At 41.3% G+C, this 23156-nt stretch overlaps 3 protein-coding genes and 1 long non-coding RNA gene across 7 annotated transcripts in view; 3 read left to right on the top strand and 1 right to left on the bottom strand.

Annotated features, from left to right (window-relative positions):
• LOC121710127 (cytochrome P450 2J2-like) overlaps positions 1 to 2805 on the top strand; it is a 4096-nt gene extending 1291 nt beyond the window's left edge. The window contains exons 3-9 of the mRNA XM_042094084.1: positions 32 to 181; positions 287 to 447; positions 993 to 1169; positions 1383 to 1524; positions 1644 to 1831; positions 2212 to 2353; positions 2621 to 2805. Coding sequence (XP_041950018.1) covers positions 32 to 181; positions 287 to 447; positions 993 to 1169; positions 1383 to 1524; positions 1644 to 1831; positions 2212 to 2353; positions 2621 to 2796 — 1136 coding nt within the window. The 3' untranslated portion in view covers positions 2797 to 2805. The remainder of the gene's footprint in view (positions 1 to 31; positions 182 to 286; positions 448 to 992; positions 1170 to 1382; positions 1525 to 1643; positions 1832 to 2211; positions 2354 to 2620) is intronic.
• The window catches only part of LOC121710130, a 26940-nt gene extending 19354 nt beyond the window's left edge, over positions 1 to 7586 (top strand). Inside the window, exons 2-3 of the long non-coding RNA XR_006032102.1 lie at positions 6227 to 6233; positions 7531 to 7586. This is a non-coding gene — a long non-coding RNA (uncharacterized LOC121710130). The remainder of the gene's footprint in view (positions 1 to 6226; positions 6234 to 7530) is intronic.
• The window catches only part of ganaba (glucosidase II alpha subunit a), a 25433-nt gene extending 2277 nt beyond the window's left edge, over positions 1 to 23156 (bottom strand). The window contains exons 1-25 of one of the 3 annotated variants that reach the window (XR_006032100.1): positions 23058 to 23156; positions 22566 to 22667; positions 19308 to 19416; positions 19093 to 19220; positions 18064 to 18243; positions 17143 to 17208; positions 14530 to 14581; positions 14076 to 14166; positions 13843 to 13939; positions 13483 to 13663; positions 13176 to 13296; positions 12834 to 13069; positions 12557 to 12683; positions 12367 to 12446; positions 11744 to 11884; positions 11000 to 11096; positions 10686 to 10787; positions 9905 to 10148; positions 9274 to 9338; positions 9105 to 9181; positions 8912 to 8986; positions 8487 to 8600; positions 8108 to 8217; positions 7885 to 7985; positions 7518 to 7747 (exon numbers count right to left, since the gene is read on the bottom strand). Coding sequence is in view for 2 of the 3 variants with exons in the window: in XM_042094073.1 (XP_041950007.1) it covers positions 7638 to 7747; positions 7885 to 7985; positions 8108 to 8217; positions 8487 to 8600; positions 8912 to 8986; positions 9105 to 9181; positions 9274 to 9338; positions 9905 to 10148; positions 10686 to 10787; positions 11000 to 11096; positions 11744 to 11884; positions 12367 to 12446; positions 12557 to 12683; positions 12834 to 13069; positions 13176 to 13296; positions 13483 to 13663; positions 13843 to 13939; positions 14076 to 14166; positions 14530 to 14581; positions 17143 to 17208; positions 18064 to 18243; positions 19093 to 19220; positions 19308 to 19416; positions 22566 to 22667; positions 23058 to 23086 (2835 nt within the window). In the remaining variant the exon portion in view is untranslated. Of the gene's footprint in view, positions 1 to 6470; positions 7748 to 7884; positions 7986 to 8107; positions 8218 to 8486; positions 8601 to 8911; positions 8987 to 9104; positions 9182 to 9273; positions 9339 to 9904; positions 10149 to 10685; positions 10788 to 10999; positions 11097 to 11743; positions 11885 to 12366; positions 12447 to 12556; positions 12684 to 12833; positions 13070 to 13175; positions 13297 to 13482; positions 13664 to 13842; positions 13940 to 14075; positions 14167 to 14529; positions 14582 to 17142; positions 17209 to 18063; positions 18244 to 19092; positions 19221 to 19307; positions 19417 to 22565; positions 22668 to 23057 lie in introns of those variants that run through there. The other 2 variants (XM_042094073.1, XM_042094074.1) reach the window with 2 other exon arrangements.
• On the top strand, positions 3072 to 6233 carry LOC121710128 (solute carrier family 25 member 45). Of its 2 annotated transcripts, XM_042094085.1 has the most exons (7): positions 3072 to 3168; positions 3776 to 3896; positions 4062 to 4105; positions 4194 to 4265; positions 4480 to 4668; positions 5091 to 5343; positions 5531 to 6229. In XM_042094085.1, the coding sequence occupies exons 2-7, from the start codon at positions 3860 to 3862 to the stop codon at positions 5824 to 5826; spliced, it is 891 nt and encodes a 296-aa protein (XP_041950019.1). In that variant the 5' UTR covers positions 3072 to 3168; positions 3776 to 3859; the 3' UTR covers positions 5827 to 6229. The 2 variants fall into 2 exon arrangements, with proteins under 2 accessions (XP_041950019.1, XP_041950020.1); XM_042094086.1 differs by lacking the exons at positions 3072 to 3168; positions 3776 to 3896; positions 4062 to 4105 and having other exon boundaries at positions 4560 to 4668; positions 5531 to 6233.

Below are 23156 nucleotides of genomic sequence, written 5' to 3'. Positions count from 1 at the left end.
TTAATTTTTTCTCATCCATCTCATACTGAAGGGATTTCTGCTAGCAATGGGTATAGATGGAGAAGACAACGGCACTTTTCAGTCAGCCATATCTATCCCTTTGGTGATGGCAGAAGAGCCCTGGAACTGAACATTCTGCGGGAGTGTGCACTTCTGACTGAGGCCATCCAAGAGGAGATAGGTCAATGAATATATTTCTAAAACATAGCCTACAGAAATAGTCAATATTTACATGAATGAATGTATGTAGGTATAGGATTATAGACATATTTGTTCCTCCTTACAGGTGTAGCCTTTGATCCTTATACCAAGATCACCAATGCTGTGACAAATGTTATTGGATTTTTGGTGTTTGGAAAGTGCTTCAACAACAGTTCCGGCGACTTTCAAACACTTCTTAACCTTAGTGCAGAAACTGGTTCACTCGTGCGCACACCCCTTGCTCAGGTAGGTTCTCCTGTTGTACTGTATGCACAGAATTAATGTATACCAGACCATTTCAAAGAGATGTATAAAACATGCATATCGCCAGTTTCTAGGTTATATTGACCATGAAACCATTGTGCTTTTTTTGGTCAGGTCTGTTAATATTTGTCGTGCAAACATTCCTTGGTTGTTAAAGTGACACATCACCAAATCTCCACCTCTTAGTGTTGGCTCATTTCACAACAGATGTGTTTTGGGGTTCACACATGTCACACAAGATCAAATCTGTTGTAGTGTCACAGCTAGTCTAAAGCTGTTAAAGATATGATTGTTATAACATGGTGTGGGAAGTGTTCACACTACATGAATGCTTTAAAGCAACACTAGGCAGCAATTTGCTGATTTTTGAGGTATGTTGTTGTCAGCAAGTTTCGGTATCGACCTCCAACCAAACAAAAACTCCCTACTGCCGCTTCAGTTGCAAGGCTGATTTTGGTTAAAATATTTTCATACCAAGTACTATATACTGCAGGAATGTTGAATTAATATTTCCTTTTATCTTTTAGCTTTATGATATTTGTCCATGGCTCATGAAGCGATTCCCAGGACCTCGAGAGACAATACTGAGCAACTACTCAAAGGTTGCTGCCTTTCTGAGAAAACAAATCGAGATTCACAAGAAAGACTGGGATCCTTTTCATCACAGAGACTTCATAGACTCCTACATAGGAGAGATAGATAAGGTAAGACAAGTAATTTCATGGTTCATGTGTAGGTGGATGCAAGCTAAATCTATCTCTGAAATCTATTTGAAACGTGTAGAAAATGTTGGTCTGTGAGAACATGCCTGCATGAGACATCCTTACAGATAATGTGATCAGTCCGCAAGTCACCCCCTGATCAACCTGACATCCTCACCGGCTGCCCTACTGAATTTATCAATCTCTTTCACTCAGCGAAGGAAAGACAGAGAGGCAGGTTTCCAGGTTGAAAACCTGGTATACTGCACCTTGGACATGTTTGAAGCTGGCACTGAAACCATGACCAGCACACTACGATGGGCTCTACTCTTCATGATGAAGTATCCAGAAGTGCAGAGTGAGTACCATGTGACACCGACTCTGTTTAGACACATTCTTAGAAGCCTATGCAAGACATGTGGGAATGTGTTGCGAGGTGACGCTATTCTGAAATGAACTTTGTGTTTATTTTTACAGAGGCAGTCCAAGCTGAGATCGACAGAGTGGTGGGACAGTCTCGCCAACCCAGCCTGGCAGACAAAGTCAACATGCCCTATATCAACGCAGTTCTCCATGAGACGCAGCGGGTTGCCAGTATCCTGCCGTTCAGTACACCCCGCGTGGCACGGCGAGACACAACGCTGGGAGGATATCTGATCCCAGAGGTCTATACTGGTCACAGGCTCTAAATGTTGTCATCATTTGTGCTAGTATGCACTGAGCAGTGTCAGACAGACATTCTTTCAGTTCAACCAGAAAGACTCAGGAGGCATGATGGAAATGAACGAATATAGAAAATCAGCACCTGAAAGCAGCAGGGCGGGTGCAGGAGTGATGTCATTATAAAGACCGACGAAGACTGGTGATTGGTCAGGAGTAATGATTGAGTGACGTAGCATTGAGTCTTCCTGCCAGAACTAGCGTTGCCACTTCCATTTTTTTGCTCCTGTTACCGGGTTAAAAATGGTTAGCTGGCGGCCATTTATGTACTGCGCTGAATCATGAATGACCCAATGACAAGGTCAGATATGCTTTCTTCTTCCAGGGGACCGTGGTCATAACCAGTCTGTCCTCAGTGCTGCATGACAAGTCTAAATGGATGACTCCAGACAAGTTTAATCCAAACCACTTCCTTGACAGCCAGGGATTATTTTGGAAAAGAGAGGCCTTCTTTGCTTTTTCTGCAGGTATTTCACTCCTGGTCCTCCTCAAAACATGATTTTCTATTTATTTTTTTGTTTTTGTAAGTGGCTTTTGGCAAAAGCATCTACTGTAGGTACTGTAGGCCTACTTGTTCAAACGTAAACATGAACACATAACCATCTAACTCGTAGGCAAAACATAATTTGAATAAACAGCAGCATACTGTAGGCTCCATAGGTGCATGCAAAATCCTCTTGATAGGATGGTGTGCGCGTGTGACATGGCATCATTGTGTGTGTGGTTATGTTCAGGGAAGAGGATGTGTCTGGGAGAGCAGCTGGCCCAGATGGAGCTGTTCCTGTTCTTCACCTCGCTCCTCCAGAGATTCACCTTCTCCTCTCCACATGGGGTAGAGCCCAGTCCTAAGACCCAAGGGATGACTGTGATGTCCCCCAAACCCTTCAAAGTCTGGGTGTCAACTCGCTAGTAATGCTGTCTAGAGAGGTCTAGAGCCTACTTTATTGTTTGATAGCCTGTGTGGAATTATAAGGTAGAACGTTTCTAAATTATTTGTAAATACTATTAATTTCCTGATCATTGTACATGCCATGTTTTAAATAATTCATTCCACTGAACTTGTGGTATACATTTGCTATTAATAAACTTTAAACGACCTATGCTTCTATTGAATGTATTACTTTTCTGATCAAGTAGAAAAAAAAACTGAATAATCAGCGAGTATTTCCACATATGTGCCACAGGGTGGCACTGGTTGTACCTCGAAGAATTGTAAAGTCTTAAACATTTTGTAAACATTTTATGAAACTAACCTGGCGGTGGTAGACCATTTCACAATGTGGTGAGCAACTTTATTTACTTTATTAACTTGACTAAATCCTCCTACTGTGATTCTTGCATTATAGGGTAGTTAGCTAATTCGCAGCAGGCATACAAAGGACAAAGATACAGGACCATTTAACTTAGCCAACTGGAATCAGTATGGTATCATTTCGCTCGATTCACTGAAAATGCATGAAGACATGACGTTGGAATCGCCCAGTCTTTTGTAGTTTTGCATTGCAGATGCATGTAGAAACATTTTGCATCATTATCAAATATTCCGATCAATAAACGTTATATTTGTGTGTGATAAAGGCTATCTTTTTAACCAAACTAAACAATTAAAATGATAATTGAAACCGTTGATATCATTATGGTAGCCTACCACTTTTATGCTGCTGACCAAGGCTGACCTCTAAAAAAAGCATAATTAGGTTAACTACATAGCCTATTTACATAACACCTTCGGAGAATCTCGGCTCAAAGATCACCTTCTCACCGTTGAACTATGCAAGCGGTGAATTGTCATGGATTTGTAAACCAGTTTTTTTGAAGCACAATAAAACTTTGTTGTAGCCGAAGTCGATCGACATGGCAAAAACAGTGAACTTTTTTTCTTTCTACAGTAGGCTATATTCAGCTGCCACGTCTTGAAGACCTTTGGCGGACATCATCATTATCCTGAACTGTGTCGATGACTGAATGCCAGCATGCCTCTTGTAGAGTTTGCTGCAGGATGGGTTTCAGGTAAAATTCCTGTCAAATTGGCCAAATACATTTCTTTAGCTGTTTTTCAAGAGATTCAGCAACAGTCAGGCTGTGTAATGATAGAGCAGTTTCTTCATTTAATACACAGTGTTTTCAGAAATTCTGAAAGTATTTTTGCTTACATCTGGAATTAATTCATTCCAGGTGCTTTAGGATTAGCTGTGGGACATCCAATGGACACAGTAAAGGTTGGGACAGCCATTCAAATCACAAATACAACCTTGAATATGTATCATTTAGTCTGCCTCCAGTAAAATTGTCATTGTATGTTATTAGGTACGCATTCAGACCCAGTCCAAGTACAAAGGGATATTTGATTGTGTCAAAAAGACATACACACATGAAGGGGTAAGTGTTCAGCAGTGCATTCTCAACCCTTTTTGCACAGTAGCTAATTTTACTTAAGTTCCATATAACATTTCCTGAATGAATGAATATTTGCGTTAGTTTGTATTTTCATTCAGAGATAGGTTGGTTATGTTGCAACCAAGTCATCATAAAGGTTAATAAATTATTGGCATGTCCAGTCTTTCATAATGCTGCTTTGTTCCTTTACAATCAGGTCCATGGCTTTTTTAAGGGCATGGCATTCCCTGTCTTGTCTGTTGCCATCAGCAATTCCGTGCTCTTTGGTTCCTATAGCAATGCCTTGGATTACCTCACCCAGTCCCAGAGGAATGACCGCAGTCAAGGCAACCATGCATCAGCAGCTGCTGTCTTTACAGCTGGATGCTTTTCAGGTGTTGCACAGGTGAGATGGAAAGATGAGGCGTGTTATATACTAATACACAAGTGCAAAGTCTATCAATAAGAAAAGCTCTTGTGCATGAACTATAGCTACCATGTGACATTTGGGAGCGTTGAGCCGACTCATCAATGTTTGCGGCCAAGGTCTTGCCCATAGTGCTCACATACATGCCCAGAGCTAAATGTGTTCAAGAAATGTGTCTTAAGAATCCCCATCTGCTTATGCTGTCTTTGTAAGTTGCAGCTAACATGTGTGATTTGGTCATACAGTCTGTCTCTCCTCTTTTAGGTTCTTATAAATTTGCTTAAGGTTCACATGGGCAAAGCAGGAAGATAGTCACACTATGCTCTGTTAGCACAGGGCTCTAGATATTTTTAGCAGGTTGGAATTAGCCACCCTTTAATCTTAGACTGGTCTGTCTGCAGGTGTTTGTGACGGCTCCCATAGACCTGGTGAAAGTGCGCCTGCAGAGCCAGACTAAAGGACGGGCTGGTTTGGGAGGGGATAAGTACCGAGGCCCTATGCACTGTGTCTCCATGATCCTGAGGGAAGAGGGGGCCAGAGGGCTCTTCAGGGGAATGTGGGCCCTGGCGCTGAGGGATGTGCCTTGCTATGGACTCTACTTCCTGCCTTATGAGCTTACTGTCAGGATGCTGACTGACAAGGACAGACAACCAGGTAAACAGTCATAGATAGTCAAAGGAAATGAAAAACCTGATCTTGGCACATGCTGAGAAATATTACAATTACCATAGTTTTGTTATATTTATATGAATAGTATAGTAGTGTATTTTTGCAACACAATGGTGACAGTGATATATTTGCCCAGTATATAGCATGGCTTGTACTTGTTCCTTCCCTACAGGTACATTTGCAGTATTGATGGCGGGTGGTGTAGCCGGCGTGGTGACGTGGGCCTTTGCGACCCCGATGGATGTGGTGAAGGCCCGGCTGCAGATGGTGGGTGCGGGCGGCCGAGTCTACCGGGGTGTGCTGCATTGCATTGCCGTGAGCGCGCGCGAGGAGGGCATGCGTGTCTTCTTCAAGGGCCTCCTTCTCAACAGCCTCAGGGCCTTCCCGGTCAACGCGGTCACCTTCCTCAGCTATGAGAGCCTCATGACAGCTCTAACATCAGGGCCAGCAGACGCCTCCCACCGCTGACACACACACACACACACACACACACACGGCTGTTAGGCTGCTCCAACTTTTCTTTCCCGTCAGTTGAGCCATATCCGTGGACAGTATTGCCTTAACACTCCACTGCACTGAGTCACTTAGTCACAGTCAATAGCCAAATGGAACTTGCATGTCTACTTGTGTTTTTAACAGTGCTGTGAGCCAGTCGCTCCATTCCGTTTGGTCTGCCTAACTGTCTTTTGAACACTTGCTAGGCTCAGTAAGAGAATGTACTGCCAAGAACAGGACTTTATCAGTCAGTACTGATTTATTCCAGATAAGTGGTTTTTGTGAGAGACTACACCACGGAAAATATTTATGGCTGACTGAACAGAGAATGTAGAGTGGGGAATGTGTGAAAGTCAGTCCTGTTGTATTCCAGGTGTGTAGTCCCAACAGACATCACCGTGGAGATCAAGTAAAATGGACAAAACTGAGAGGAATATCACTTGAAATAAAAATCATTCCAAAACCTTACTGCTCTCCGTGGAAGAAACATTAAAGAGCAGTTGTATGAATGTTTTCAGTTTTAGTAGTATGTTTACTCCATCATGCCATTAATACATTGAAATATGACATGTCTATTCTGTGCACAAACTTAAATAAATGAAGTCGCCAAACGCATATGAATCTGTTTGTTTTATTATTTTTGTCACCCAGTTCATTTGTTGAAGGGTAGTGCTGAAAATAACATCCTACCACCCATAGACCCCACCCCTGTTCTATAGTCCAATTTTAAGCACATTCTTATAATGACATATTTAATACTGTATAAGTTATTCAAAACCTACAAATACTATACTTAACTGCATTTCTTGTGACAGTTTTATGCAGTAAAAGACTCCATATTTGTCCGTCTCACCATTCAGTTTTGGTGGTATTTATGTAAAGGGTAAATCAACTGCTTGAGGTAACATCATATGAGCCCTTAAACAAGAAATGAGGTGACATGTTAAACATACAGGAAAGAATGTGCCTCGATTGTGAAGAGTGAGGCCATTATGGTAAAAATATTTTATATTTTAAAATGTCACCCTCATCCTTCATTTGGTCAATTTTGCTGCAGGCATCTTCTACATGAGTAGTGGAATGTACACTGCACCTTGTCATCACTGATGTAACTTGATTTCTTGATTTCAAAACTGCCAGTTTATTTATTGAATTTATTTAATTATTACTAAACATTAAATGTCATAATACTTTAGTTTTAGTCACTTAATAGCAAATGTAAACACTTGCCATAAATTCAAGTAAATGAAAATTATACTAAGAACAACAAACAACAAGAACAACAATCCCCAAATCCAACCATTCCATTGGACACAGCTGTTTGTAAGTGCAACCTCTTTTCACATACCTGAATGTCTGAGTATATTTTATTCATGTGATTCTTTTTTTTCCAAAAGTATGACAACATAATCAAAACAAATAACACTAAGAAAGACATTGTCAAAATCATTTTCAAAGAACTGTTCCAACTTAGATCAAATGATCCTAAGAAATAGTCTAAAAATGCGGCCCTAGCAAGCTGAAGTCTCAGTGCCTGGTTTCAGGTGGCAGAAGAGGAACAAATGTCTAAAAGGTTAATCCCATCCCCTATGTCTACGTATTTTTCCTGAATGGACACCTAATTCCAAACTTCCACCCTGTAAAATGAGTGCCTTTGAATGCATGTGTGTGTCTGAGTGTGTGTGTGTGTGTGAGTAAAACAGCTGTAAGTGCTAACCATTCCCTGCTTTTTAACAGCAGAGGAGGACGTAGGACGTATGCGAGTCCACACTCACAGCCGTGGGCTACCGTAGCTGAATGGTCCAGTCGGCCCCTGCGTTCACACCAGGCTTACGCAGAGAGAGCAGCTCAGTGGCCGGTTCAAACTCAAACTCCAGAGCAGACTCCAAGCCACCTGTGGATAAAAGACAACATCAGCTGAAGCCCCAGACTGGATCATGTCTTTAAATATGTTAAAGAAATCCAGTGCAATAATATTAAAAGCTGACAGATAAGTAAGACGTGTCTGAGTAACTCAGAAACAGCACTAACCAGCAGTCCTGAGAGTAGCAGCATTAGGTTTGGTGACTCCCATGAAGACCACCTTCTCTATCCAAGAGGCTGTGGAGAACTGAGAGTCTGGAGACAGGTTGCTGGAGACCAAAAAAAAAGACTTTTTGATTAAAGCCATCTCTTAGCTTTTATCGTTATTTCATTATTCTATCAGTTTCCGTCTTTTAACAAAGAGGTAACAAAGAAAGGAAATCAAACAAACCTCGATGACAATTCGCCTTCAGCAAAGGTCAGACGCCTGTGAATAAACTGCTGCTTTTCGTAATTGAAGGTGTGGCCATCGTCAATGTAAAGTTCTCCCTCTGCCGTTCCCTGGAGTAATGCAGAGACATGTTTCACTCAAACTGACCAGTGCTTTGAACAGTCAGTGCTCTGACATGCATTGTACTGCAATGGTTTAAGTTTTACAGGTGTCAACAAATCACCGATATCGTGGGAAAAGCTCAAGAAAATGTATGAATAAACCATATGTATATTATAATAATAAACCATGGTACAATAATCACATTTTACTTTCATGTTGTTTGACCCAACTTTTTTCGACCACCTGGAATAAAATACTGTACATATACTCCACATACCTGTGCGTTGACAGCCACATAGAGAGTGTACGGGTCATCTTGCATACACAAGGACGACCTCCGTACACGCTCCTTCCTGCTGATGATGGAGCCGCCTCTCTGAAAGACAGGAATCTGGGGAAAAAAAGATATGGCAGCAAGAAAGCATTTAAGGCCGTTCTTCATTTAGGATACCGGTAAGTGTATTATACTAACAAACAATTGTGCCACAGTACAGCAGTGAGTAAAGTATTTCAATTTAAGAGACAAGGCGTCTCAAAGCATTAGTAACTGTAAAAACTACCAGCTTTAGATTGTCAAGGAACATGTTTTAAATATTTTGTTTATTTTGTTAATGTAAATATTTTTTTTACAAAGCCTCACGTCATTTAATATGTCTATCTTTGCAAACAATCGGATCCAGATAGACATGCAGATATACTTACGGAGTTCATGGTGACAGGAATGTAAAGATTTTGGTTTCCCTGGTGCTTCTTGTATGTATGGACATCATACCAAACCTTTTTCAGTGAAAAGAAAGAGTATTCAGCGCTTTAATAATAATAAAAGCATACAAACATCACACATATATACCACAATATATAAATTGTGTACCGTATATACTGTACATAAACTCACCTCTCCTTCCCCAGGCAAGTGGGCTGTTACTCCACGTGATCCTTCATCAGTGACTGGATGAACAAGCAGGTCTTTACCTGATAAAGAAAGAATAGCATTAGGAAGAATGCTAATCTCAGCTTGGGTCCAACATTTTTAGACATAATTTCAATAGTTTGGCTATCTTTACCCAGCAGGAACTCATCCTCAATAGCAAACGTAGCAGCATTTTCAGGGTACTCAACCCACAGAGGTCTGAGAGAAAGCACAATCGAGGAAACAATGAATACACAATAGCACTGTTAGCTAAAAAACATAAAACTAAAAATAGACAGCTATGTGTCTTAATTAATAGTTGGTGAATACTCTTGCGCAAGAATAGAGTAGCCATATGTTTTCACTACATGTTTTACTTTGCATCTCCATGTATGTGACAAAAAAAAAACTCGAAAACACTTGAACATTTGAAGACTTTGAGTCCAAAACACTATATCTCCATTTTTGTAAACATTAATAAGTCATTTATTTAATTGTGTATTTCAGGTAATATCAAAAAAAAATTGCAGTTGTGTTGTTTTGATTAAGTAACGATAAATGTAGTAACAATAACACAATTACAGTTACACTAAAATTATTTGTAGAACAAAATGTTAAAAAAAATATTTATGAAAATTCATTAAAATGGAAGATATAGCATTTTGGAACCAAACTCTTCATTTTGAAAACTCCTTAAACTCCTTGGGGCATTACATGACTGCCTCCACACCAACTGGTGCAAAAAGGATCCAGAGATATGGTCAAGCACTCCTAGAGGTGCTCACCTCATGACGGGCTGGCCGGTGCGGTGGGCGTGGTAGAAGAGCTGGTACCAGTAGGGCAGCAGGGTGTAGCGCTGCCGCACCGCCTCGCGGATCAGCGCCGTGTTCTCCGGGCCGAAGAGCCAGGGCTCGCGCCGCGGGGTGTCCAGGTGAGCGTGAGCCCGGAAGAAGGGCTGATAAGCGCCCGCCTGGTACCAGCGCACCAGCAGCTCCGGGTTGGGAGACTTGAAGAAGCCGCCGACATCAGCTGGATAAAGGAACGGAGAGCAAGCACGCCGGGGTAAGAGAGGACCGTGACGGTGAAAATGAGGAAATGGCACACAAACGGCATCCTCCACGCTACCTCTCCATATTCTTGCATTTGCATGTTAACAGAGATTTAAAAAAACTTGACATCAAACATCTAGAAAACAAAGTGGACTATGGCACAGACGTTCAATACTACTGTATCTTCATCAAGACGTTCAATACTACTGTAGCTTCATCAAGACACTATATGAAAACGCAGTAGTGTCAAACTGTCAGTCTGTTTGCACAAAAGTCTGCAAATATATCAGTGTGCTCAAGTCCAGTCTACTTCATTTTCTACTAGTCTGTTGACCTTGAGAAGCCAACGTGAACATACAGGAAAGAGTGACTCAGCTACTTTTTGCTGGAAGACAAACCCAAAACCCTGTTTGTTCTTCAATGATGTCAAAACAAGCCTGTGATAGCAAGCCTAAGATAGTCTTTGTGGACGGTGCTACGTTTCCTATACGTCTATGTAAGCCCCAGGCCCACTCACCTCCACAGAATGAGATGCCCACCAGGCCCAGGCTGAGACACATGGGAATGGACATCTTCAGGTGGCCCCACTCGGCCGCGTTATCCCCTGTCCACACCGCACCTGAGACGAGCAGCAGTGTCGTCAGCGTCACATTCACTCTCAGCGAATATTATGAATGCAAATAGTTAGATGAACACTTGTGGTATGTGTGTGATATTATATGCACCAGATCTTGGAGAACTTTACATTAAAAAGGTTTGAAAAAAAACCCGTAAGGTTCTCCATTTTGGGGATGGAAAGAAGGGCAGAGATTCACTGGAGGCAGGACGCACCATAACGTTGGGATCCGGCGAAGAAAGCTCTGGTCAGGACAAAAGGCCTCTCCACTCCGCCGGACCTCTGGATAAGACCCTGGGCAGTGGCCATTTGCTGTGTGAAGAGAGAAGAAACGTATTGATGTAAGAGGAACAATGGAGTCCAATCCCTTCAGCTCTCCACAGGGAACCCGTCACGTCTCTTTGGGCATTTGTATGTGTTCTATTTAACATGTATGCATTTGTTTTACCACTAGCCACTTTAGTTTTTGTAATTCATACTTAGTGCAAAGTACATAGTTCTCTTTTGTCTTACTTTGTGCAAAGTAATTAGTTCTAACTTCTTTGCACTTCCCACTAGTTTAATTACCATTTATATTTAAAGCAACACAATTGAAGTAAATATTATCACCTTAAAATAACAGCTTCAAACTGATTTCGATCCTACACTGACTTACACGGACTTACAATACTGAGGATGAGGACACTGCTGATGTGTGCCCAGTACATCTGGTATGGCACTATGGAACACTGCTGTCATGGACAGGAGCACGACTATTTTCATCGGTTACAGACTAATTGTGTGCCCCTAACGGGTACGCTGGAAGTTGACGACAAGGGGAATTCCTACAAAGTGTTACTTTAATATTATTATTTAACTCTGTAAAGCTGAGTGCAAGAATTTCATCACAGGTGAATGATGTCGCATCATCATCACACAATAAAATTCCGAAACTTGAAATTGGTCACTGCGTCCCTCACCACGTAGAAGCCGTACAGGTTGTGGACATCCCTGTGCTCCCACACCCCGTGCAACGCATCCTTGTGCATAGTGACCTCAGGACCGTTGAACACGGAAGGCTCGTTCATGTCATTCCATGTGTAGAGGTTTTCCATGGATCCCTGTGCACGAGTTGGAAGTGGAGAAATGGTTGACTGATCTAACAAGTCTCTTTTAGTACACAGAGCAAAACTCAAGGCATAGTCATTGACTGTACATTGTCTCCAAACATATTAGTAATTTACACACATATACAAATATAACAAATAATACAAATGATGTCCATCTTTAAATTAGTGTTTTAACTCGTGTTGTCTTGGGGTCAAAATTGACCCGCCACTATGTTTAACAGCATAGAAACTCCCCTCTGTTTTAGCTTGAACATTAAAAACAGTCAAAGATTGCTTTTGTTCATGTTTCAATAAAAGCTGTACACAACTTAGAGATTGAGTTTAAAAGTCAATTAAACAGCTTCATTTCAGGGGTTTAGTGAAGACGGGTCATTTTTGACCCAAGGACAAGGGCAGCATACGGAATATGAAGACAACATGAGGGTTAATATTACTGGTGAGCTGATTGGCTGGGAGCAAGGGCAACTCATTACCTCATACTGGTCATAAGCAAACATACTAGCCCACCAGGCTCTCATTTCAGGTTTGGTGAAGTCTGGGTAGCCGGCATTCCCTGCAAATGGATGAGAGGGGTTATAGACTTTGCGTCAATGGGTGATACAGTAACATCTTAAAGAAACAACACATGCTATAGCTTGATGACTATCAGACAAGGAAGTTTACCTGGCCAGCACCATCCCTCATAGTCACCACCATCTTTATTTTTAATGTAAAAACCCTTTGAACTGATCTCTTTGTGGATCTTGTAACCGCTGTCCACTTTGATGTGAGGGTCCACAATGGTGACCATCTGTAAATGAGAGCAAGTTAATAAGCAAACCAAAACATGACCAAAATAAACATTACTGTAAAAAAAAACTGTCCTTGTGAGTGTGTCTGAGTGTCTGAGTGTCTGTGTGTCTGAGTGTCTGAGTGTCTGAGTGTGGCCAGGCATGTATACTTTTCTCTTTTTGTCCTTCAGGTTCTGAAGCATTTCACGAGGCTGAGAGAACTTAAGTGGGTCCCAGGTGAAGTAGCGCTTGCCGTCTGTGTGTTCAATGTCCAGCCAAATGAAGTCGTACGGAATGTCGTGCTCGTCAAAGCCATCGTCCACGGCCTTCACATCCTCCTGGTCATTGTAGTTCCACCGGCACTGATGGTAAGCCAAGGCAGCGAGTGGGGGAAAAGACTGAGTACCTGCGGACAAAGTCTCCATTTCAGGGGGGGGGGGCACTCTAACATGACAGAAGAAAGACATCCAACTCGTTGATGTGATCTGCGTTGTTCTGTGGTTGATTGCTACCTGTGAGGGAGGCGTACTGGGAGAACACGTCAGTGGGCCGGGGTCCTAGCATAACAAAGACGTCAATGATGCCACTCTCAGAGATCCAACGCACATCTGTCTGTGACTTCTCACTGCCACCCTACACACCAAGACAGAAACAAGGGAATGCCAAACAAAAACAACATTTTTTTAGCGTAATTATCCAGATGTTGAAAATAATAATGATTTTTATATTATATTAATAATGGTAACAATAAAACAGGGTGACAATAAAACCACCAATGAGTGCACTTAAGAGTCTGTTCAATGTGTGCAAAATGGCTACCTGTACGGACGCACTGGAACTGATGTCCACCCAGGTCTCGGCGGCGTTGAGCCAGAAGACGCCCATGGTCCTGTCTGTGGTGTGCGAGAGGAGCACGGGTACGGCGCCATACAGAGCCATGGGGTTGTGGAGCTCGTACTGGAACACGTCCAGATTGTACAGCCGGTACGGGTCCCCTCCTCTGCACAGAAAAGAGCATGGATTACACTGGTCTTAAGGAAGGATGTAAAATAGAGCAGTGGAGCCCATCCACAACTGGTAAAACTACTACACTGTCATTTGACAGGTTATATCTTTTTTTAATGAGAAGAAAAACCCAGACATTTAGATGGAAGGGTGTTATGAAGAAAATATACGCACTCTGTTGATTTAAGTTTGAGGGTGTCTGCATGTTCTGGAATGCCATAGACATGTTCAACTCCGGGAAAAGAGAAGTCTAAACTGATTGAGGTTGGGCCTGGAGAAGAAGAGGAGCACACAAAATGGCTTTTAGAGAAGTCACAGTTAAAGTGAAATAAGCTGAACCGGCAAACGAAAACCGTGAGGTCAAGAGACAACCTCTATAGACAGGACAAAGTCAGGCATTAGTGTACCATTGGGCTTGCTGTCACTGTGAGATTTGAAGGTCTCTTCCCACATGCCTGGCTGATCTTCCTCCTCCTTCACCTCCTCCTCACCCTCGCCCTGGACACAGATTGGAGGGCAAATGCCGTGAATGGCAGAAGGAACATTTCCCAGATATGAGACATCTCAAACAACAACAGAAATCCTAAATACCTGCACCCTAAGTAACATAATATAAACTACTGTTTTTTTTTTTTTTTTTTAATCATACATAACATACATACAATAACAATGCTTGAATACTCTACTACTAACTACTAAGATTCGCATTACTGGCTCAATAATTACAACTGCCTATCCAATAATAATGTTTTCATTTCAGTAAGACTATGCAACTATTACAGGGATCTTAAAACCAATTTGTTCAGAAAGATTCTAAAAAGTAGAAGTAGTAGTGGGAGGACAACAAGTGCAAATAAATACCTTCTCAGCCACATTCTGTTCCACATCCTGTTCAGTGTCTGTCTCACTTTTACTGAGCAGGCGAAGCACACACACACACATAAACAATGAATCAGTGAGGATGTGAACTTTATGAATCAACACAACAGGACGGGAGCAGTCAGGGCCATAATCATGACAGCTGTCATGCAGGCGAGGTGCTACGTTACATACATACTACATGCATTTAAGATAGGTTTTTATTGTATCAGTCATAAAACACATTGATGACGTGACGTAAGCTTCATAGCAAAGCCAATGACAGATTCATGAATATGACCCTGAACCCCTCTATCAGCACAATAGACAACATCTCCAATCACAGAGTTGATATTTTTAAGAAGCAACTATTATCATCAGTGTAATAAATTACAGCATGCTTCTGTGCAGATATACCAGACCACCTTCAATTAAATTTAGGAGCAGTCTGAGGTGTTCAATTACATGTTATCAGTCGCATAGAAAAATCAACTTGTCAACTTGCTGAAGAAGTCTACAATCACAAGTGTGCTACACTATTGGGCGAGTCCATGATAACCTACAGTATATACTATTTTAGTGAAAGAAAATGGGACATTAAAATGAACAAAATATTAAGTATGGAAAACAAGGGATCCTACATATGGTAGTCTAGAAAAGAAAGAGTGAAGTCAGTGTGTACTGAATGCCACCATATAAGTTTGCATGCCATCATACATAGTAAAGAGAAATGTACGTAAGTTTTCCGCTAAAAGCTACAATTGGTCTCAAATTCACATCAGTTGTTTTCTGTTAAGTTGGGACATGTCCAACACAGCACTAAGGATTTGTTATATACATTCTCCAAAACAAAGACTTTTGAAGGAAATTATATTGAATGGCCTGAATGGCAGATTTTGTCTTTATTCCTAGATTTGTCTAACATCTATTATGTTGTACTAGAAATCCAATTTAACATGATGTTAACAAACGATGGTGACAACATCAATGCTTATTAACCACACTCGATCCAAGCGATGTGGTTATTTAGGAAATTCTATATTCCAGAAGGGGGCATAACTGCTTTTGTTTTCAGCCTATGCTTGGTTGAACAAAGCAATCAGAACTCCTGCACAGCCTACGAAAGCGAAATGTAGAGCAGTGCAAGTCATAGGTGTTGTACTGTATATTAAATGTGCTATAAACTCACACTGTCTTGCCTAAAGTTTTTCAAGTTTACGTTTTATCTATATTACCACATTATACCATGGGCCATTCTGTGTCAAATCAGATAAGGTTGTTGCTGCACGGTCTCAGAATAAAAAAAAACGGGGCCAAGAATAAAAAAACCCATAGGTATATAATGTGACCAAGTGTATGTGTGAATGAAACATGATATATAATTGGCACTTTATAAACAAAATTACTATAAACTTAACTATTACCATGTTGATTTTCATGTTCTTACTAGCTACCCCACATACAATTTAGTCCTATAAACATTACTAAAGAATGCAATCACACCTTGTTTTATCCTTAATATCTTCATGTGCATTTGTTGCAGAGACCTCAATCAAATATTGGCTCAGGCAAAATAATGATTGGTGCCATGTGGATACAAAAAACAACTTCACAATACCCTCAAGGCCCTAGGGCCTTATGTAATACGAATGGGCATGAAGTACAGACTTTTAACAGTCCAATCATACCAAGTCTGTCTTCCACCCTACAAAGTTTGGGCAGGCTAGGAATTATACGTTTAAAGATATTGATGCCCAAACATGGCCTCCAAGATAAGGCATTTCTGAGAGTGTAAAAATGATGGTGGAAAAAATTATGAAACATTGGAATTTAACAAAGATAGTTTACAGTTCTTAGTTTTTGGACCTAAATATTTTGAGCAAAATCTGACACGGTGAAGCAACCACTTTTCTGGATTTTGTCTGATTTTACATGAAATGACCCCTGTGCATATGGAATAGGCTACTGATCCAAGAACCACATTCAGAATAACCAAATGGAATGATGTCATGCATGCACAACACAAAACATGTTTGTAGAAAGGGGAAGGTCTTAACAGCAGACAGGTTAATGTGATGGGGAGGGATCAACACACTGCTGTGATAAGCACTGCTCATTGGTTATATAACAGGAGAGGGTACTGCAGCACTACCACCAGGGCCAGATTCAATTCCTTCACCATATTGTTTTTTTTTTTTACACTTTGAAACTGCTTTGATCTACAGCACTGCATTAACATCAGAAGAATCATGTTGTGTTGAAGCTTCAATGGGCAAATAAATAATATAAAGGATGTATTGTATCTGCCCCTCAGTGTGGTGAGCAGGAAAAACGTAGCAATATGCCACAAACATATAATAATATGGTATCATTTGGCTATATACAACAAATGCTTCAAGTATCTATCAGGTGGTAAGTAAAGTATAGCTATTTTGCTAATTACAATTAATTTATTTATGTATTTATTTAAAAAAAAAAAAAAACATACTGAATGCATCAATCATCATAATTGTACAGTAGACGACTTTGATCTAGCTCTTGGAGTATAGAGCCAAATGACCCATCTAGTAAGTTTCTCAACAACAGACACGATCAAGAACTAAACTGAGCAGTTACCTAGAGAACACGTTCTTGATCTTATCCCACATGCTACCGACTGTGCTAGTTATTTTATGAGAGATACTGGAAGGCATGTAAAGACACAGAGAGAGAGGGAGGGAGCGATAGATAGATAGAGATAGATAGAGATAGAGAGAGTAGAAAAGCGGAGGAAAAAGAAGAAACACAGAAATGATCATCATATGGCAATGGCTTTGTGACAACATATGCACTAGATAGCTTACAAAGAAGACAGCGCGTTTCAAATGTTTTATCTACTTAGTAGATACCATGTGCAAATACGTGAAACAGACACCATGTACTGTGTATTAATCAATATAGAATTGTCACACTAATTGACAGGTGTAAGGTGCCAATCAAACATTTACTGTGCATGTAAACAGAACTCGCATTTCATGCCTATCACATAGAGATGTAAAGTCATCGTAACAACGTTGCATAAGTTCTATGCTTAATTGACCACAATATTTGATACATTACCACTTTATTTGCTACATTAGCTTACTTTACACAATGATCTGATACTTGTTTGCTGATCGTTTTCTGCCACTTTGGATGAGGCAAAGCTACTGCACATCCTGCTCCTTACTCAAGGGTATTACGATCAACAGTGAAGAATGCAGGCTTCACTGTAACTATCAGCAGCGATGCTGTCAGCAAATACTTTCTCACTCTAAATCTGCAGGAAGGTTCTGCGAATGGCCATCTAAGGACTAAGGCAAATAAGTCAGATAATCATTAGCCAGAATTTGAAATAATAGACAGTTTTGCAAGCCATCCCAGAACCGTAGAAAACAGTAAGAGGGAGTGAGAGTGAGTGTCACGTTAGTATGCCTATCAGTGTGTGTGTGTGTGTGTGTGTGTGTGTGTATCATATTACATCATGTGTGTGGACACTCCAGTGTCTGGCAGACTCACGTGTCCTTGCGCAGGCGGAGGTGTTCAAACACCAGCAGGCCTCGGGAGTTGATGGACAGCAGGACGTTCGGCCCGTCCACAATATCGAGACGGAAGGGACGGGCGCTGATGATGAGCCGCTGGGAGTCCGCCCCGAGGGAGAGGACCACGCCATTTTCATCTCGATTTAGCACCGAGAGACTGCGCATACAGTACATAGGGAAAAATCATTAGGGGAAAACCATTAATGAATCTAATGATTGTGTCAGTAATGAGGGAATGACTAATGAGAAATGCACTGTGCTCTTGTGATAGGCTCTGAGCATGTCTAGCGCATGAGGTGATGTGATGATCAGAATCAGCTGTTAGGTATTGACTGAATGTATCAAAATGTGTTTTACACAGTCATTTTCAGGATATAAGAATTACATTGCACTGCTTTAATGCACCATGTTATACTGTCCACGTATGTGCTAAAGAAATTGCTCAATTGCCCAGTCTGTCTCCTCAAAACATTTTGCCAGCTTTGTCACTGCATCTCTGTGAAGAGAGACACATGGAGAAGAAGAAGGAAGAGAAGCAATAACAACGTCAAACTATGAAACAACAAACTGCCGCTGTCAATCCACCCAGCTGCTCATCAGCAAGATAGCCCATGACTTCAGACTGTGCTTCCAGTGCTCTCCAGACTGCCACTAAATCCTCCAGATTAGTCAGTTATGACACAGCTGTGCGCGGTTTCACACAAGTCATAATTTCCCTTAGACATTTTTCAGCCGGTTAAATGCAACCAATTGGACCAATTTAACTTGATTTTTTTTTTTTACATTTATTTTCTTTTTTACTTTTTATTATTTGTTTGTTGTCTGTCTTGGTGTCACAGGTACGCTGGCGACTATGCCGCTCCGTCCGGCATAGTCCATAGCTTGTTTAAACAGACATGTGTGGTTCCTGACAGAGTAGTTCTGCTATTATTTTCCTATATGACCAATACTGCATGTCATGACATGTACTTGATGATAAAGCAAATGCCGCTATGGCCAAACTCACGGTTCAGTAGGGGGGTCTTTGACAAGAACATCAGGCACCTCATATCGTGGCTTGAGCGGTTTGAGCTCATTAATTTTGACCCGTGTCATGTTCCCCTGCAGTCTGTAGAGCTCCAGCAGTAATCGCACCTAGTCCACAGAGGATTCTGTTAATATCAGCTCATATGAATCTGAATAACTACTGATTTGTGTGGGGAGAGAGGTGAGTTTTCAGACCTTGTTGTTGTCGTTGATCAGCTGCAGTGTAAGGCGTGTATCACTGAGCTCCAACGTCTCCAGCAGGGCCCTATAGGGAGACTGTCCAGGCTTCACATCTCTCTGACGCCTGCAGCAAAACACACAAGATCAATGAATGAAAAACTGCTCATTCTTAAAAGATTCTACTCTAAATAATGACTAATATAATGACAATATAATGGCAGATAAAGATACGCAATAATACCGGTAATCTTTTAATGATTTTCTCCGATTCTCATCAGACCACTCCATTAGGCCACAATGTCATCCATTGCAAAACAGTGATTGGATAGACAGATTAAAATCAAGACATTTAATTTAATTTTAAGATGCTGTATGTTTCAGTTCTTCTAAAGGTTGTTGTTATTTGAGCCAGTCAATCAACTTACATCTCTCTCTTCTGTGTTCTGGAAGCACCATGTTGTCTTTTGCTTATGGCTTAGTTTGACTATATCCACTATTTTCTGTTTCTCATTTCCAGAGCAAGAAGTTTTTCCAAGCAGGGGATTAGTAAGAAACCTGAGTATGTTAACTCAGTGTACAAGCTAAGGCTCCTGAAAGGAGTCCTACGACTTTACTCTCCTAGCAAGACAAAGCCACATGCCTGTGGCTTCAGTAAGTTTAGATACTTAATCTGTTACTCAGTTACTTACTGCATTAATTTATACATGTTTGTTACTATGCCTTGTACTTGGAATACCCTCAGGACTGTGTATTAAGACCTTGAGGTTTTCCAGGACAGACTGAGAGGACAGCCAAAGGGCTGAGATGCAATTCCCTGAATTTGACAGAGAGCATAATATTAAGTTAAAACAGTGGTACTCAAACTTTTTCTGTCATTTGCCATTTTGGAAGAGGGAGATTTCCAAGCTAGCCTGGAAACCAGACTCTTTGACTTCGCAGAGAGTCTGGCCTAGATCCATAGGCAAACGTTTATTTCCGGGTGGGAGGGCACAGTTTGAGGTTTAAAGTTCCTTTGAACAGTTTGAGTTCCTTTGAACCACTTTGAACCAATCACTAACAACCGGCGTTTCATCATACAGAGAAGTTTCTCTGCATCACGACCATAACAAGCAAGCGTGCATCTTATCAGCAAACAATCACACGTTTTATCTGCGTAACTCTCGCCAAAATGCCTCATATGGTGTTTTGTGAATGTACCCAAGTCAAACTTTCATATAAATGCATAAGTACGTCCAAAGCACCACTTTTAAGCTTGTATGCGTTGTCGTTTTCGGGTGAAATTACCTTTTGAATGGGAATCCTACAGGGCCACTACTTTTTTGATACAATTGCGTCAAAATCGCTATTTTTCAAACACTACACAACACAACTCGACACAACATGAAACTTTGATCGAAGTATCATCAGTGTCTTTACACATGAACTCGAGCATTGAGAACATTGTTGGTGTACACAGAGTTTACTAAATGTAAGGTTTTGAACAACTCTTTTTCTGTTCGCTGCCATCTTGCCATATTGCAAGGAGTGAGTTGTCCAAAATCTTTCTTTTTAGTAAACTATGTGTACACGAAAAATGCTCGAGTTCATGTGTAGAGATACTGATGAAGTTTAATGTTATGTCGAGCCTTCTTAGTGTTTGAAAAATAGCGATTTTGACGCGACCATGTAGCCTACTAAACTAAAGTTTGACTCAGGTACGTTCGTATTTCAAGTGACAAAATTAAGGTATGACTAAAGTTTAGCTGACGATATAACATCCTACTCGACTGCGACTTCGTTCGTGACACTCCTGTTAATAGGCTAAACTAGAAAGAGCTAAAATAACTCACACCAACCTTATTTGCGCCTTTTATTCACATTTGCTCAGATTTCATAAGTATAAGCCCTTTTCGCTCCCTACGTTGATGTATTCCAAGCGGTCTGCTTCGGGAGCGGGGACATAGTAATTGAAACACCATGCCTGTGTAACGTAATCGCTCTCAGGGACGCCCTCTGTTCGCTGGTTGGATCGGCTGCCCAACTACCTAAACGAGGGCGAATCAACCTATTCCAGACGGAATACTGTAGGGAAAAGAAATCGAGCGGAAGTACGTAGGCAGGCAGAGGCCAGGCTATTTCCAAGCCCCTCCTGGGTGAACAAAATGGTAACATTATCGCATTGTGGTTCTGGGCATCTGTTAACCTGACTCTCGCCAGATGAATTTCGTTCCGCTTAGCTCCGCCTAGCTTCACTCACATCCATCTGGGACCTCTTCCATTGAGAGTGATTTCAGCACGAGATTGGATGGTTGAGCCAATCAGAACGCAGGGCGGGAGTTTCATAGATGTGACATAGCGTAGAAGAGACTGTGAGACTGTTATCAGCGTCACGGGTTGGCTTCGATGTGAGTGGTTGAAGGAGCACGTCAATAGATGACGGACAAATGGCTTATTCAATCATATGCAAGCATTTTTTTTATTAGGCCCAGCCTTCTGAAGCAACACTCCAATGGATTGGTCCCAGGTGGATGAGTGGAGCTAGGCGGAACGAAATTCATCTGGCGAGAGTCAGGTTAGGCATCTGTGGCCTACTATTTAGGAAATCCCACTTGTGACCGAAGGGTGGTCGGTTCGATCCCTGACTGGTAGGAAAAATGTGGGTAGGGGGGGTGAACAGCGCTCTCCCACATCCACAGATGAGGTGCCCTTGAGCAAGACACCTAACCCCCAACTGCTCCCCGGGCGCCAGGATTAAGGTTGTCCACTGCTCCTAGCGTGTGTTGTACACAACCCACGGATGGGTAAAATGCAGAGAACAAATTCCTTGTATATGCAAATACACCTGGACAATAAACCTGATTTAAATGTACATTTTACATTTACATGTAACATTTCCTGTCTTGGTCCCCTGGATCTGATGTTGTTTTAGTTTTTATATAGGCCTGCTTATGACTTACATGCTTGTGTGTGGCTATTTTGTTTTGAATGAATGATCAATGAAGTAAGGAAAGAAAGGTATTAGTAAAGCTGGACACTAATAGACAAATATCCTTCTTTGTTCGTGCCCCAAACGTTGAGAGCCACTGTTAAACCGATGGGCAAAGTTCCTGGGTAAAGTTTTTCTGTATCGGCCACATTCGGCAACATTTCCAGCCAGAACGCATGTGATTTCCAAGCAAAATTGCTCAAAAAGTTGCCCCACCTATCATAACCCTTTGAAACGATCCGGATAGGCGATTAACAAACATAATACTGATTCAAAGTACTATATTTGAGAGTGCAGTCAGGTCTTACTTGCAGAAGGCACTTTGTTCACATGTTTTGAAGTTACTACGATCCACAGCGTCAGAGATGCTAAAAAGCACAGGCAACAGGGTCAATAAGAGCAGTCCCATCCTAGGAAATGGAGAGAAAGAGATTTTCGGTTTAGTTGAAACAGACAATAAAGTGGTCTCACATCAAGTACTTTAACTACAAACTATTTACAAACACATAGTGGTATTTCTGTTTTTAACGGGTATCACGGAACATGCAAGCAAGTATTTGTATTGAAATCGATATGGTGTTCACACCGACAAACGTTAACGTTAACTGAACAAGTATTTTTCGATGGCGAAGAAGGCTATGGTTATGAACATCTTCGGTACAATGTATTCGTTCATCGATCAACAATAAATCGGGGGTATTCTGTAGAGCACAGCAGTAAAGAGTAAAACACTGTTAAAACACTGAGATACACCAATTCCTTTAGTTAATCCTATTAACTTAGCAGCTCAGTAACGTTACCTGTCAATGGGAGCCGCCATGTTTCTCATCAACAGGGTTGACCTTTACCCCCTCATATGACTGGAAGACGGGCTCTGCCTTTACTCAGATTATACTTAC

The sequence above is a fragment of the Alosa sapidissima genome, chromosome 5 (genome assembly GCF_018492685.1).
Source record: "Alosa sapidissima isolate fAloSap1 chromosome 5, fAloSap1.pri, whole genome shotgun sequence".
Classification (NCBI taxonomy): Eukaryota; Metazoa; Chordata; class Actinopteri; order Clupeiformes; family Clupeidae; genus Alosa; species Alosa sapidissima.
This window is presented reverse-complemented; position numbering and strand designations above follow the sequence as displayed.